Genomic DNA, 14,562 nt, shown 5'->3' with positions numbered 1-14,562 from the left:
ACACTTCAAAATTTGACGTTGCAACAAATTCTAAATTTGACATTCAAGAAATATTGATGAACGTTTAATTCAGACATGAGACTGTGAGTGCTAGTTGTAAATAGAAGGAATGGAACGGGCGTCCCCATTCAAGTCAATGATGGCATAATAGGTGGACTGGAGGCCACCGGGAGCATACCCATAGGAGGGAAGCAGGAATTAAAAGCAGAAAGTAAAAGCAGGAAGTCTACCCATAAATCTTTGAGATTTCCAGTCAAATTGCCAGGTTTAGATGTTCCAATTCTATTTCTATGGTATAACCTACTAGTTCATCCAAATGTGTGTTCTGAACTGTGCTACTGTCCATGTCTTACTGTCCACATTTCAACTTAAAGTAAAAATGCAAAGCCAATATATTTGGAAGGTTTTGTAAATCCAGTATACGTAATGTATTTGGGAGGTTTGCTGTGTTTCAGGCATCATAGTAAGCTATGGTTGTAAATTCCTGTACCTTTCCACAGATTAACCAGAAACCCTGGTTAGAGGACTGTGAATGTCCTTACTCCTTCTCACCTAATTCCAGGAATCTTCCAAACTGGATTTCAGGAAAACTAGGTAATTTGGGGGAAATTACCAGAATTTTACAACCCTACAGTGAGCATTAATTCGGATATTCACATGGAGAGGTTGCTCTGCCACGTGTTTCTCAGGGAGGTGAGCAAGGGGGGCGGTAGGGTGTACATCGGAGAGGGGCAGGTGGTAAGAGGGTTGGAGAGGGGGGAGGTCTTGCTGAGGGGTGGCAGGATAGACCGACTGATGCCATGGCTGCTGTCAGGGCATCCTAGGGGGCAAGGTCATGGCAAGCAGGGGGATGGGTACTGCCATGCCTAACATCTGCTGGGGTTGTTGGGCCAGGGACACTGGGATCTGGGGGGTGCCAACAGTGGTTAGGGAGGGCACAGTACAGTAACAGGGGCTGGGGGGACCAGGTACAGGGAGGGAAATCCTTGGGGGGTAGACAGGGCACAGAGGAGCCGGGGAGTAGGGGACAAACTCGCATCTGCCTGGTGTCCCCACCATGGCAGGGTAAGGCAAGGAGGGAAACTATGGAATAAAAAAAGTGAAATAAACATAATGAAAACGTAATAAACACACAGCTTTAATCTCTCTGTTTTCCACAGGCATCAATTTAGATTAGGAGTGAAACAACCCCTGATCTTAATTCATTAATTAAAGGCCCAATCCATAAATTCTGTGTCCCCAGTGACAACAATATAAAGTACAAACACAAACACAATCAACCTGAAACAAAAACAAACAAACAAAACAAGATGTATGATTTTCACTATGGAGAGAAGCCTGTTCCTTTTCTTCATTGGTTTTGCAGTACGTGTGCACTCACAAAGACCTTCCCTCGCTGTCAGTCCTACAGGGCACTTTTTGACCAGAATTCTTACATGTTACTCTCATTATTTATTACTTATTACTTGCGAATGGACTATGCATTTACAGTTATGATCAAATCTATATGATATACAGTTGAAGTCGGAAGTTTACATACACCTTAAACTCAATTTTCACATTTAATCCTAGTAAAAACTCAGTAAGTCAGTTAGGATCACCACTTTATTTTAAGAATGTGAAATGTCAGAATAATAGCAGAGAGAATGATTAATTTCAGCTTTCATTTCTTTCATCACATTCCCAGTGGGTCAGAAGTTTACATACACTCAATTAGTATTTGGTAGCATTGGCTTTAAATTGTTGAACTTGGGTCAAATGTTTCTGGTAGCCTTCCACAAGCTTCCCACAATAAGTTGTGTGAATTTTGTCCCATTCCTTCTGACAGAGCTGGTGTAACTGAGTCAGGTTTGTAGGCCTCCTTGCTCCCACACACTTTTTCAGTTTTGCCCACAAATTGTCTATAGGATTGAGGTCAGGGCTTTGTGATGGCCACTCCAATACCTTTACATTGTTGTCCTTAAGCCATTTTGCCACACCTTTGGAAGTATGCTTGGGGTCATCGTCCATTTGGAAGACCCATTTGCAACCAAGCTTTAACTTCCTGACTGATGTCTTGAGATGTTGCTTCAAAATATCCACATAATTTTCCTCCTCATGACGCCATCTATTTTGTGAGGTGCACCAGTCCCTCCTGCAGCAAAGCACCCCCACAACATAATGCTGCAGCCCCCGTGCATCACGGTTGGAATGGTGTTCTTCGGCTTGTAAGCCTCCCCCTTTTTCCTCCAAACATAACGATGGTCATTATGGCCAAACAGTTCTATTTTTGTTTCATCAGAACAGAGGACATTTCTCAAAAAAGTATGATCTTTGTCCCCATGTGCAGTTGCAGACAGTAGTGTGGCTTTTTATGGCAGTTTTGGAGCAGTGCCTTCTTCCTTGCTGAGCGGCCTTTCAGGTTATGTCGATATAGGACTCGTTTTACTGTGAATATAGATACTTTTGTACCTGTTTCCTCCAGCATCTTCACAAGGTCCTTTGCTGTTGTTTTGGGATAGATTTGCACTTTTCGCACCACAGTATGTTCATCTCTAGGAGACAGAACGCGTCTCCTTCCTGAGCGGTATGACGGCTACATAGTCCCACTGTGTTTATACTTGCGTACTATTGTTTGTACAGATGAACGTGGTACCTTCAGGCATTTGGAAATTGCTTCCAAGGATGAACCAGACTTGTGGAGGTCTACAATTTGTTTGAGGTCTTGACTGATTTCTTTAGATTTTCCCATGATGTCAAGCAAAGAGGCACTTTGAAGGTAGGCCTTGAAATACATCCACAAGTACACCTCCAATTGACTCAAATGATGTCAATTAGCCTATCAGAAGCTTCTAAAGCCTTGATATCTTTTTATGGAATTTTTCAAGCTGTTTAAAGGCACAGTCAACTTAATGTATGTAAACTTCTGACCTACTGGAATTGTGACACAATTAATTATAAGTGACATAATCTGTCTGTAAACAATTGTTGGAAAAATGACTTGTGTCATGCACAAAGTAGATGTCCTAACCGACTTGCCAACACTATAGTTTGTTAACAAGAAATTTGTGGAGTGGCTGAAAAACAAGTTTTAATGACTCCAACCTAAGTGTATGTAAATTTCAGATTTCAACTCTATCTGTGTTGCTTGAGCGTCATGAGTCTGTCAAGCGAGACTATCGACTTCCCACCTCTGTCTTGATCTGTAGTGGCTCAATAGGGGGTGTGGCCAGGGCAGGCTGCTGTAGAGGGGGAGGAGCACTGCTGGCCAGGAAGGCAGCTGATTGGACAAGACTGGTGGTGATGTCAGAGCACTGCTCATGTAGAGGCTGACTGGTAGACAACTGTAGTAGGAGAGAGAGATAGAGAGAGAACGAGAGAGAGAGAGAGAGAGAGAGAGAGAGAGAGAGAGAGAGAGAGGGGGAGAGATGGGGAAAGAGGATAGAGGCGAGGGGAGAGAGACAGACAGGCAGGGTGAGTAAACGTCATGACAAAGTTAATTGAACATCTATATCTGTCCTGTTCCACAAACATAATCTATTGCCTCAAACACTCTGCCTGTCCTGTCACCAAGTCTGGTTGGCAAACAGCCATATCTGTCTGTTTTTTCTGTCTGACTGGTACACGTACCGCACATACACATATGTCACCGGGTCTGGTTGGCCACAAACACATATGCACACACACACCCAGAAACACACACCCACCCACACACAAACACACACCCACACACACACACACCCACACACAAACACACACCCACCCACACACAAAGACACACCCACCCACATGCAAACACACAAACACACACCCACCCACCCACACACAAACACCCACCCAACCACACACAAACCCACCCACACACAAACACACTAACAAACACCCACCCACACACAAACACACACACACCCACCCACAAACACACAAACACACACCCACCCACACACAAACACACACCCACACACCCACAAACAAACACACACACACCCACACACAAACACACACACACACACACACACCCACACACACACACACCCACAAACAGACACCCACACAGAAACACAAGGCTCCGGGCTCACACATACACACCACAGGGCTTGTCTATGTGTGAATATACTGTACTCACAGCTGAGAACAACAAACATCACAGCCACCTTCATCTCTGCTCATTGAACAGAAGCCTGGGGACAGACAGCATCTGACTGGACAGTCAATATTTTGTTATTAAGAGTCCCCCAAACTATCACTTCTCATGGCTACACACTCACAGGTACACACACACATGCACATACACAAACACACATTCACACCCAAGTGTTGGATTCAGAACAGACCCTTACCTCCTGGTTGGGCTGGACAGGAGCAGTAAGCTGTGCCTGTGCCTGTCCAGTGGGGACATGGGCAGCAGCTGGGAAGCTCTGTGTTGCAGCTGGTCTGCTCTTATGTACTGTAGGCCCTGGTGTGGCTGGAACAGAGATATGCTGAGCCTGGGGCTGGGTCAATCCTGTACTGGGCTGGAACACACAGGGGAAAGGCTGGCTTTCAGCTCATGGCTAAGAGGATCTATAACACATCATATAGAACAATCATCTGGAGAAGAAAATGAACATTGAGACCAACACACAAAAAATCATCAGCATCTTCAACTGAGAAATGTTCCTTCACAGGAGCAACACAGGAGTGAATCATTGTGAGCAGGGTTGATATTGCTGCTGGAAACTGAAGGATAAAGGGGAGAGGCTGTTGCAGTAGTAAGGGGATCTACACAGGTGATCCATCATATCATAGAATAATAGAACATTCTCTGTCTGCTGAGGAGGGAACAGAAACAGCTAGAACTGAGGCTAGGGGGAAGTGTTGCAACATTTCAATAACTTTTCCAAATTACCCAGGTTTTTCAGAAATCACAAGAGGAACATTTCCAGAATCAGGTGGGAATAAACAGGAAATCTGCAATCCTCCGATCAGGATTTCTGGAAGACCTGGGAAATTTGTGAAAGTTATCGGAACTTTGTAATCCTATTAGGGGTGGATTTTGGATTGGGAAGTAATGTTGCCTTGGTCATCATGGGAGGGACAGAGGAAGCTGAGCAAAGCAGGAAGATGAACCAGCCCCATGCCCCTGCTGCAGCTAGGTCGGGTGTCGCTATGGCAACTGATGGGCATGGACAAAGTTCAATCAAGCCTGTCGTATCCCTGACCTACCATTGTGCCACCTGGACCACCTGGTCTGCCTTCGCTGTCATGTGGCGATAGAAGCAGAGCCTTTTCCAAACTCAGGCCCAAGCCCAAGCCCTGGTCTTGATTAGAATGCTCAGGCACAGGAGAGGTGGGCTGGCTTTGGCCAGGCCAGTAGGCCCTGGTGTCTGGTGGTATAGGGGAGCTGGTCCTGCGAAGCCCAGCCTTTCCATAGCTTTGGCCAGGCCAGTAGGCCCCGGTGTCTGGTGGTATAGGGGAGCTGGTCCTGCGAAGCCCAGCCTTTCCATAGCTTTGGCTGGGCCAGTACAGGGTGTCTATTGGTGTTGGGGAGCTGCTCCTGCGACTGACGATGTGTCTTAGACAGTGGTTGAGCAGGGACAGACCTCCACTAGAGGAGCGGACCAATAGGTAAGGAGGTGGGGCAAGATGTGAGGGTGTGGTCCAGAAGGGAGATGGAGGAGCAGACAGGGAGGAGGTGATTGGAGGGATATTGAGCAGTGAGAGGAGGTGGGGGAGATTGATGGGGGGTGTGGACTGGTGAGCACTGGGGAGAGGGAGGGAGGGGGGGCATTTGGGGGTAGCCTAGAGACTCCCCGGTCTCCATCCTGGTCCTCAGTAGAAGGTCAAAGCTCGCACAGGCTCTGCAGGAGTGGGAGTGGGAGTGGGAGTGGGGCAGGGGCAGGTCAGAGGGGCATTGTATGGGCTTTGTAACCAGGATGGCAGGATGTGGGTGATTGACTGATTGACTGATTGAGTCATGGTAGGAACACTGATGATGCTGGGACAGTGGAGGGGACAGGACAGGATCCTGAGGGGGAGGGGGGAGGGAGGCTGCTGCGCACTCCTCTGAAATTTCGTCCCCTTCTCGGCTCCCACGTAGGGTATTGTCTCGTTTGGGACAGAGGTGGCAGTGACAACGACTCAGTGGCTTAGGGAGAGAGTGGGTCCTGCACATGTCAATCAAGGAGGTGCTTCCACGCCTAGTGCACTGATTTCTCCCACCACAACTCACTGTCCTCTCATTGGTCCCACAACCAGCAAACCAATATTCTGCCCTCTCAGGGGAGAGAAGAGGATTCTGAGATGCAGAGGGCTCACTGAAGTAGTGCTGCTCAGGTCGATCGGACAAAAGAAAACATATTTTAGTTCAGTTTGTCTTTACAAAGACAGAAACTACCCAAAACACAACATAAACAAGGAGCTAGAGAGACAAAGGGTATGTCTGACACTTGCAGTGAGAATACGTTTTGAAATACAGTGAGGGAAAAAGTATTTGATCCCTTGCTGATTTTGTATGTTTGCCCACTGACAAAGAAATGATCAGTCTATAATTTTAATGGTAGGTTTATTTGAACAGCAAGAGACAGAATAACAACAACAAAAATCCAGAAAAACGCATTTCAAAAATATAAATTGTTATAAATTGATTTGCATTTTAATGAGGGAAATAAGTATTTGACCCCTCTGCAAAACATGACTTAGTACTAGGTGGCAAAACCCTTGTTGGCAATTGGCATGCGTTTTTCTGGATTTTTTTGTTTGTTATTCTGTCTCTCAATGTTCAAATAAACCTACCATTAAAATTATAGACTGATCATTTCTTTGTCAGTGGGCAAACATACAAAATCAGCAGGGGATCAAATACTTTTTTCCCCTCACTGTATGAGTTTGAGACAATGGGGCATTTTGTGTGAGAGAACTTACAGGTGGAGACTGGTAGGCCCCCTGATGAAACTGTGTGGTACTAGCATGGGAGTAGGCCACCTGCGGAGGCTGTGCAGTGGGCTGCTGGTAGGCCGTCTGGTGCAGCTGGGCCTGGGACTGCACAGGTGGGCTGTAGACCTGGGGTGTAGATATGGGCTCTGGGAGGGACTGGTAGGGGGCACTGTGCTGACTGTCTAGAATAATAGGGAACAGTGTGTGGAGAAAACATTACGCCAACCTCAGACAAGAGAGAGGGGGGGGGATAGCCACAGAGATGCACTTTCTCCTTTACTGTGAGACATATTCCTCTACAAGTGATTCATTATTCACAGAAATGACTACATTTATTCCAAATTTTAACTTATTAAACCCAGAGGAAAAACTAAAAATACTCATGGTGTCAGGATTTGGCCAGGGTTGTTCCGGTTTTTGGTCACTAGATGCCCCCATTGTGCCTTTTGACCTTTTGTTTTCCCTTGATCCCCATTATTATTTGCACCTGTGCCTCGTTTCCCCTGATTGTATTTAAACCCTTTGTTTTCCTCAGTCCTTTGCTCTGTGTTTGTATGTTAGCACCCAGCCCTAGTATCCTGTTAACTCTTGTTGATCCCGGTGGACGCTCTTGTGGAATTCTGTTTTTTTGTTCTTGTTTATTTATTTTTGAGTATCTTTTGAGGCTTTTTGTGCTATACCTACCACCTTGTGGATTTACCTTTTTTGTCTTGGAGGATTACCTTTGTTCTTGTGGAATTCCTTTTGAGGTTGTGGAGTTACATGTGTTCCTGAAGGACTTCACTTTTTACTACATTAAATACACCGTCTCAAGTACTGCTGTGTCTGCCTCATCTTCTGGGTTCTGCCGACTATTCGTGGCTCAGTTGGTTAAGTGACTGTTTCTCACTCCGGAGACCCGGGTTCGTAACCGGGTCCTGACAGAAACACAGAGCCAAAAATGAACCCAGAGGCAGCCAGTTCCCAGGACCTTGTTGCCATGCTGTCCCACCACCAGGAGACTGTCCAACGCCACGAAGCCGCCCTGGTTCAGCAAGAGGCCTTAATGGCTAGACATTCTCATCTTCTGTCGGAGATGCTGACTTCCATAAAGCAGATATCTGATCGACTTACCTCGGCAACAGTTCCCGTCCCAGTACCTCAGATTCACGTACCCATGGCAGTTAACCCTCTGGCTGAACCTCGTCTTCCACCTCCCCAACGGTTCTCAGGTGATCCAAGTGCTTGTAAAGGGTTTCTCACCCAATGTTCTCTCTCCTTCGAGCTGCAACCCTCGTCGTTCCCCACCGACCGGTCTAAGATCGCATATATCATCACCCTGCTGTCGGAAAAAGCCCTGGCCTGGGCTACTGCTGTGTGGGATGCCCATAGTTCCTGCTGTGCCAGCTACTCTGCCTTTGCTGAGGAATTCAAACGAGTGTTTCAAGGCCCAAGCAGTGGTCCTGACTCAGCCAAACAGCTCCTGACTCTCCACCAAGGTCGGCGCAGCGTGACGGACTATGCCATCCAGTTCCGCACGGTGGCAGCAGCGAGTGGTTGGAACAACGAGGCGCTCACTGTGTGCTTTCTGAAAGGCCTTTCCGACACTATCCAAGATGAACTGGCCACTCGGGAACCACCGGACAATCTCGAGTCCCTGATCAAGTTGGCCTCACGCATTGACCAGCGTCTGAGAGAGAGAACTCAACCGTAGACCTCTAGCCCCTATCAGTCCCAGCTCCGAGTCCCCACCTTTATCCTCGCTGGCTCCACCGGAACCCATGCAGATTGGACGCATCTCCCAGGCTGAGAGAGACCGCCGGATGAGGGAGCGACGCTGTCTATATTGCGGCAAACCGGGCCATTTCCGTTCCACGTGTCCGGGCTCCAGGGAAACGCTCTGTCCCGTACAGACCGGGGGAACTGTAACGGGAAACATAACCTCCTCCCATCCGTCCAACTCCCGTCTGCTCATTCCAGTCACCCTTTCCTGGGACAACCACAAGCTTCACCTTCAAGCCTTGGTAGACTCTGGAGCCGCAGGTAACTTCATGGATGGTGTCTGGGCGAAGGAGAATGGCGTTCCCTTTGAACCTCTAAGTGACCCCATGAGGGTTACTACATTGGATGGAAGCCCTTTGGGATCTGGACTTGTCACTCATGTCACTACCTCCTTGCGACTTTCAGTTTCACAACACAAGGAATTGATGAACTTTCATTTGATCTCCTGTTCCGAGTTCCCTCTCGTCCTTGGATACCCCTGGCTTCACAGCCATAACCCTCACATCGACTGGTCTGTGGGCACTATCAAGCAGTGGGGTCCTACGTGCCAAGCTACATGCATTTTCCCGAATTCCCCGAGTTCTACTCCCGAGTCTTCAGAATCCATCGACCTGACCCGAGTTCCCGAGTGTTACCATGACCTCAAACTGGTATTTAGCAAACAGAGGGCCACCATGCTACCACCCCATAGACCTTATGATTGCCCCATCGAACTGTTTCCGGGCACTTGCCCCCCCAGGGGTCGGATCTTTTCCCTATCTCCACCCGAACGAGCTGCTATGGATACCTACATCAAGGACGCTCTGGAAGCAGGCCTCATGCGTCCATCCACCTCCCCGGCGGGAGCAGGGTTTTTCTTTGTGGCCAAGAAAGACGGTGGATTACGTCCTTGCATCGACTACCGGGGACTCAATGCCATAACCGTCCGTAACCGTTACCCGCTACCCCTTATGGCCACAGCCTTCGAGCTGCTCCAGGAAGCAGTTGTTTTCACTAAGCTTGACCTGCGGAACGCATACCATCTTGTGCGGATCAGACCTGGTGACGAGTGGAAGACCGCGTTCAACACGCCTACTGGTCACTATGAATACTTGGTGATGCCCTTCGGCCTGACCAACGCCCAGCGGTGTTCCAAGCGCTCATAAACGATGTGCTTAGGGATATGCTTAACATATTTGTGTTTGTTTACTTGGATGACATCCTCATCTTTTCGAGCTCTCTTCAAGAACACACAAAGCATGTCAGACAAGTACTCAAACGCCTCCTAGACAGCCATCTGTACGTTAAGCCGGAAAAATGTGAATTCCATTCATCCCGAGTACAATTCCTGGGATTTGTAGTGGAACTCGGTCGAGTCCAAATGGACCCCAGGAAGGTAGGGGCGGTAGCGGATTGGCCCACCCCCAAATCCGTTAAGGAAGTTCAGCGTTTCCTGGGCTTCACAAACTTTTACCGCAAGTTCATCAAGAACTTCAGCTTGGTGGCAGCCCCTCTCTCAGCTTTAACCAAGGGTGGCAATGCAAGGTTTTTGTGGGGAAGAGAAGCTGAGACGGCCTTCCAAGGACTCAAGCAGCGCGTCCTCTCTGCTCCCATCCTAATACTACCGACTACGGATGAACCGTTTGTGGTGGAGGTAGACGCCTCAGAGGTTGGTGTTGGAGCTGTCCTATCTCAGAGGGGTGAAGACAAGAAGCTTCATCCGTGCGCTTTCTTCTCACACCGGCTTACCCCGGCTGAGAGGAACTACGATGTGGGGGATCGTGAACTCCTAGCGGTTAAGATGGCATTGAAGGAATGGAGACACTGGCTCGAGGGGGCTTCTCACCCGTTTCAAGTGCTTACGGACCACAAAAATCTGGAGTATATCCAGCAGGCGAAGCGGTTGAACTCTAGACAAGCTAGATGGTCTCTTTTCTTCAATCGATTCCAGTTTATCCTCACCTATCGGCCCGGGTCGAAGAATCTCAAACCGGATGCCCTGTCCCGAGTCTACGCTCCTGCCATTCGAGATGACACGGACATGCCTGTCCTTCCTGCTGCTAAGATCGTGGCTCCGATTTCGTGGCAAGTTGAGGATACCGTGAGACGAGCTCAAGCTATCGAACCGGACCCGAAGGGGGTCCTGCCAATCGGTTGTTTGTCCCCAAGGCAGTGAGGACTCAGGTCCTTCTGTGGGGGCACTCCTCTCGCCTCACCTGTCACCCGGGCGTAGGTCGCACCTTGGAGTTCATCCAGCGTAAGTTCTGGTGGCCTACCATAAGAGAAGACGTTGCCTCTTTCGTCAATGCCTGCCCCGTGTGCTGCCAGGGCAAATCTTCTCACCTCCGCCCTCAAGGACTCCTTCACCCTTTACCTATTCCCCACAGACCCTGGTCCCATATCTCGTTGGACTTTATTACTGGCCTTCCTCCATCCCATGGCAATACTACTATCCTAGTCATAATCGACAGGTTTTCAAAGGCGGCCAGGTTCGTCCCTCTGACTAAGTTACCTTCTGCCAAGGAGACGGCTGAGTTGGTAATTAATCATGTGTTCCGAGTCTTCGGCATTCCTCAAGATATGGTTTCTGACAGAGGTCCCCAGTTCGCCTCAAGGTTTTGGAAGGCCTTCTGCCAACTCATGGGTGCTTCTGCCAGTCTATCTTCAGGGTACCATCCGAGTCCAACGGCCAAACAGAGGATGAATCAAGAGCTGGAAGCCACCCTCCGATGTATGACTCGTAACAACCCGTCCACATGGTCGTCCTTCATTGTTTGGGCCGAATACGCGCACAACACCTTGCGCTCCTCCTCCACTGGTATGTCCCCGCACGAGTGTCAGTTTGGCTATGCCCCTCCATTGTTCCCGGACCAGGAGGCAGAAGTCAGAGTGCCTTCAGCCTTGAAGTTCGTCAGACGCTGTCGGCTTATGTGGAGGAAGACCCGTCTTAATCTTATGCGTTCCTCACAGAGGTACCAACAACAAGCCAACAGACGTCGCCGTCCCGGGCCTACCCTGCGCCCGGCCAGAGAGTCTGGCTCTCCACAAGAGACTTACCACTACGGGTGGAGTCTCGCAAGCTGTCCCAAAAATACATCGGTCCCTTTAAGGTTGCCAGGAGAGTTAACCCAGTTTCTTATCGCCTACACTTACCCAGATCCCTTAAGATTAATCCCACATTTCACATTTCCTTATTAAAACCTGTTGTTTTTTCTCCCCTTGTCCCGGCAGACAGACCTCCCCCTCCGCCTCGTGTCATTGGAGGCCAGCCGGCTTATACCGTCCATCGGATACTGGATTCCCGCCGGGTGCAGCGGTCCTGGCAGTATCTGGTGGACTGGGAAGGCTACGGTCCCGAGGAGCGCTCCTGGGTTCCTGCCAAAGACATACTGGACCCTGACCTCATTCGTCAGTTCAGGGCTCTCACCCTGAGAGAGCTGGTAGGAACGTCAGGAGCCGTTCCTAGGGGGATTCTGTCAGGATTTGGCCAGGGTTGTTCCGGTTTTTGGTCACTAGATGCCCCCATTGTGCCTTTTGACCTTTTGTTTTCCCTTGATCCCCATTATTATTTGCACCTGTGCCTCGTTTCCCCTGATTGTATTTAAACCCTTTGTTTTCCTCAGTCCTTTGCTCTGTGTTTGTATGTTAGCACCCAGCCCTAGTATCCTGTTAACTCTTGTTGATCCCGGTGGACGCTCTTGTGGAATTCTGTTTTTTGTTCTTGTTTATTTATTTTTGAGTATCTTTTGAGGCTTTTTGTGCTATACCTACCACCTTGTGGATTTACCTTTTTTGTCTTGGAGGATTACCTTTGTTCTTGTGGAATTCCTTTTGAGGTTGTGGAGTTACATGTGTTCCTGAAGGACTTCACTTTTTACTACATTAAATACACCGTCTCAAGTACTGCTGTGTCTGCCTCATCTTCTGGGTTCTGCCGACTATTCGTGGCTCAGTTGGTTAAGTGACTGTTTCTCACTCCGGAGACCCGGGTTCGTAACCGGGTCCTGACACATGGGCGAAGTAGCAATGGCTCCTCTTGCAGCCAAATATGTATTTGCCTGCCATAGCCTGAGGGACACTGAATAATAACATCTGCATAGTGAATAGTAACTTACTTATTATTATTGTTATTACTATTATTGTTATTTCTATTATTATTGTTGTTTATCATTCCAAATAGTAGTGGTATGGGTAGTAGGGTGATGAGAATGATAGCAGTTTAATGATGGTGGTGGTAGTAGGAGTAGTAGTAATGATGATGGTAGTTGTAGTACTGATGTAATGGTGAAGATGACAGTTATTTAGTTATAAGTTAGTTATAGTTTCATTTTCCATGTTTAGCTTGTAATATTTATTACATTTCTACTATATTGTTATTTTTGTATTTACTTTTGTATTATTATTTACTACCATTTTTCTATTATTATTTGTTATTGTTACTTACTTTTATTACTTTTATTACAATATATATTGTATACATGGTTGCTTTGGCAATATTGACACAATGTTTTCCATGCCAATAAAGCAGCTTGAATTTGAAAGAAAGAGATGGCGAAAGAAACAGAGGGACAAAGAGATTAAGCGTCATTATAATTCAAAAGCTGGGAGATGACTCAGAGCTGAGTCACTGGTGCTATTCACACCCTGCAGCAGTCTCTCTCTCTCTTGCTCTCTCTCGCTCGCTCGCTCACATACACACACTGATCTGCCTTCATGTCCCTCTATCTCTACCTGTCCTCTATAAGCCCTGTAGATATTCATCCGGATTACTTTGAACAGATCGGCCCTGCCTCAAGAGAAGGTGACCAGTGTATATGTGTGTGTGTTTCAGTTACTTTAAGTGTTGGACCGTTTTCTTGTATGCACATTCGTCTATGTGTTTGTTTCTTTATTTGTTTGTTGTTTTCCTGTGTCTCTGTCTTTGCTATTAGTTCAGAGGCTGCAGAGCAGGTTCTTACATGGGGCCGGCAGGCTGCAGAGCAGGGTAAGGGGCTGGTCACCCTCTTCCTCCTCAGACTCTGCTGGGGCCAGTGGCGCCCCCTGTGGTGGTAACCCCATGCTGGGCAACTGCAGCAGAGTTGTTCATTTGGTTAATAATAATATGATAACATTGATTCAGACAGACAAATAAAGGAACAAATTAAAAACCAACATCAACCATGACAAAAAGCACAAACCTGTAGCAGGTTCTGGGTCTGGGTGTCGACTGCAGGGACGGTCCGATCCCTCCTCCATTTGATGAGAGCCACTCGGTCCTTGATGGACTTTCCTACTATCTTCACATCGCTGTCCAGGAAGAAGCCTGACTCCACCTACAACAGAGAGGTTATTACTAAACTAAGCACTAAAGGGAGTGCAATGTGACGCAGCATGGCAACGTAAATGTGATTGGTCAAGAATCCCCATGCTCCAAATGTTACCCATTTCTCCATTCATCTTCTCTACTGTTTAGGGTCTTTCACTAAATTCTCTTTGCTATCACTAAACCAGGAAGAACCCAGAGTCCACCTACAGAGGACAGAACAGGACACAGAATAGTACAGGACTGGACAGTACACAGAATAGTACAGGACTGGACAGTACACAGAATAGTACAGGACTGGACAGTACACAGAATAGTACAGGACTGGACAGGGCAGGGGAGGATGTGGCAGGGCAATGCAGATAGGACAGGACATGACTTGGTAGGGCAATGCAGACAGGACAGGGAAGGATGTGGCAGGACAATGCAGATAGGATAGGACATGACTTGGCAGGGCAATGCAGACAGGACAGGGAAGGATGTGGCAGGACAATGCAGATAGGATAGGACATGACTTGGCAGGGCAATGCAGACAGGACAGGGAAGGATGTGGCAGGACAATGCAGATAGGATAGGACATGACTTGGCAGGGCAATGCAGACAGGACAGGGAAGGATGTGGCAGGA

The 14,562-nt window shown here is 47.9% G+C and overlaps 1 protein-coding gene across 1 annotated transcript in view; it reads right to left on the bottom strand.

Moving 5' to 3' along the window:
- LOC115131705 (serine/threonine-protein kinase WNK2-like) overlaps nucleotides 1–14,562 on the bottom strand; it is an 81,239-nt gene that overhangs the window by 38,734 nt on the left and 27,943 nt on the right. Inside the window, exons 7-11 of the mRNA XM_065003133.1 lie at nucleotides 13,812–13,946; nucleotides 13,593–13,701; nucleotides 6,838–7,076; nucleotides 4,320–4,493; nucleotides 3,171–3,323 (exon numbers count right to left, since the gene is read on the bottom strand). Coding sequence (XP_064859205.1) covers nucleotides 3,171–3,323; nucleotides 4,320–4,493; nucleotides 6,838–7,076; nucleotides 13,593–13,701; nucleotides 13,812–13,946 — 810 coding nt within the window. The remainder of the gene's footprint in view (nucleotides 1–3,170; nucleotides 3,324–4,319; nucleotides 4,494–6,837; nucleotides 7,077–13,592; nucleotides 13,702–13,811; nucleotides 13,947–14,562) is intronic.

The sequence above is a fragment of the Oncorhynchus nerka genome, linkage group LG2 (assembly GCF_034236695.1).
Source record: "Oncorhynchus nerka isolate Pitt River linkage group LG2, Oner_Uvic_2.0, whole genome shotgun sequence".
NCBI classification, from domain to species: domain Eukaryota; kingdom Metazoa; phylum Chordata; class Actinopteri; order Salmoniformes; family Salmonidae; genus Oncorhynchus; species Oncorhynchus nerka.
The sequence above is the reverse complement of the archived record's forward strand: the minus strand, read 5'-3'. Positions and strand labels throughout refer to the sequence as shown.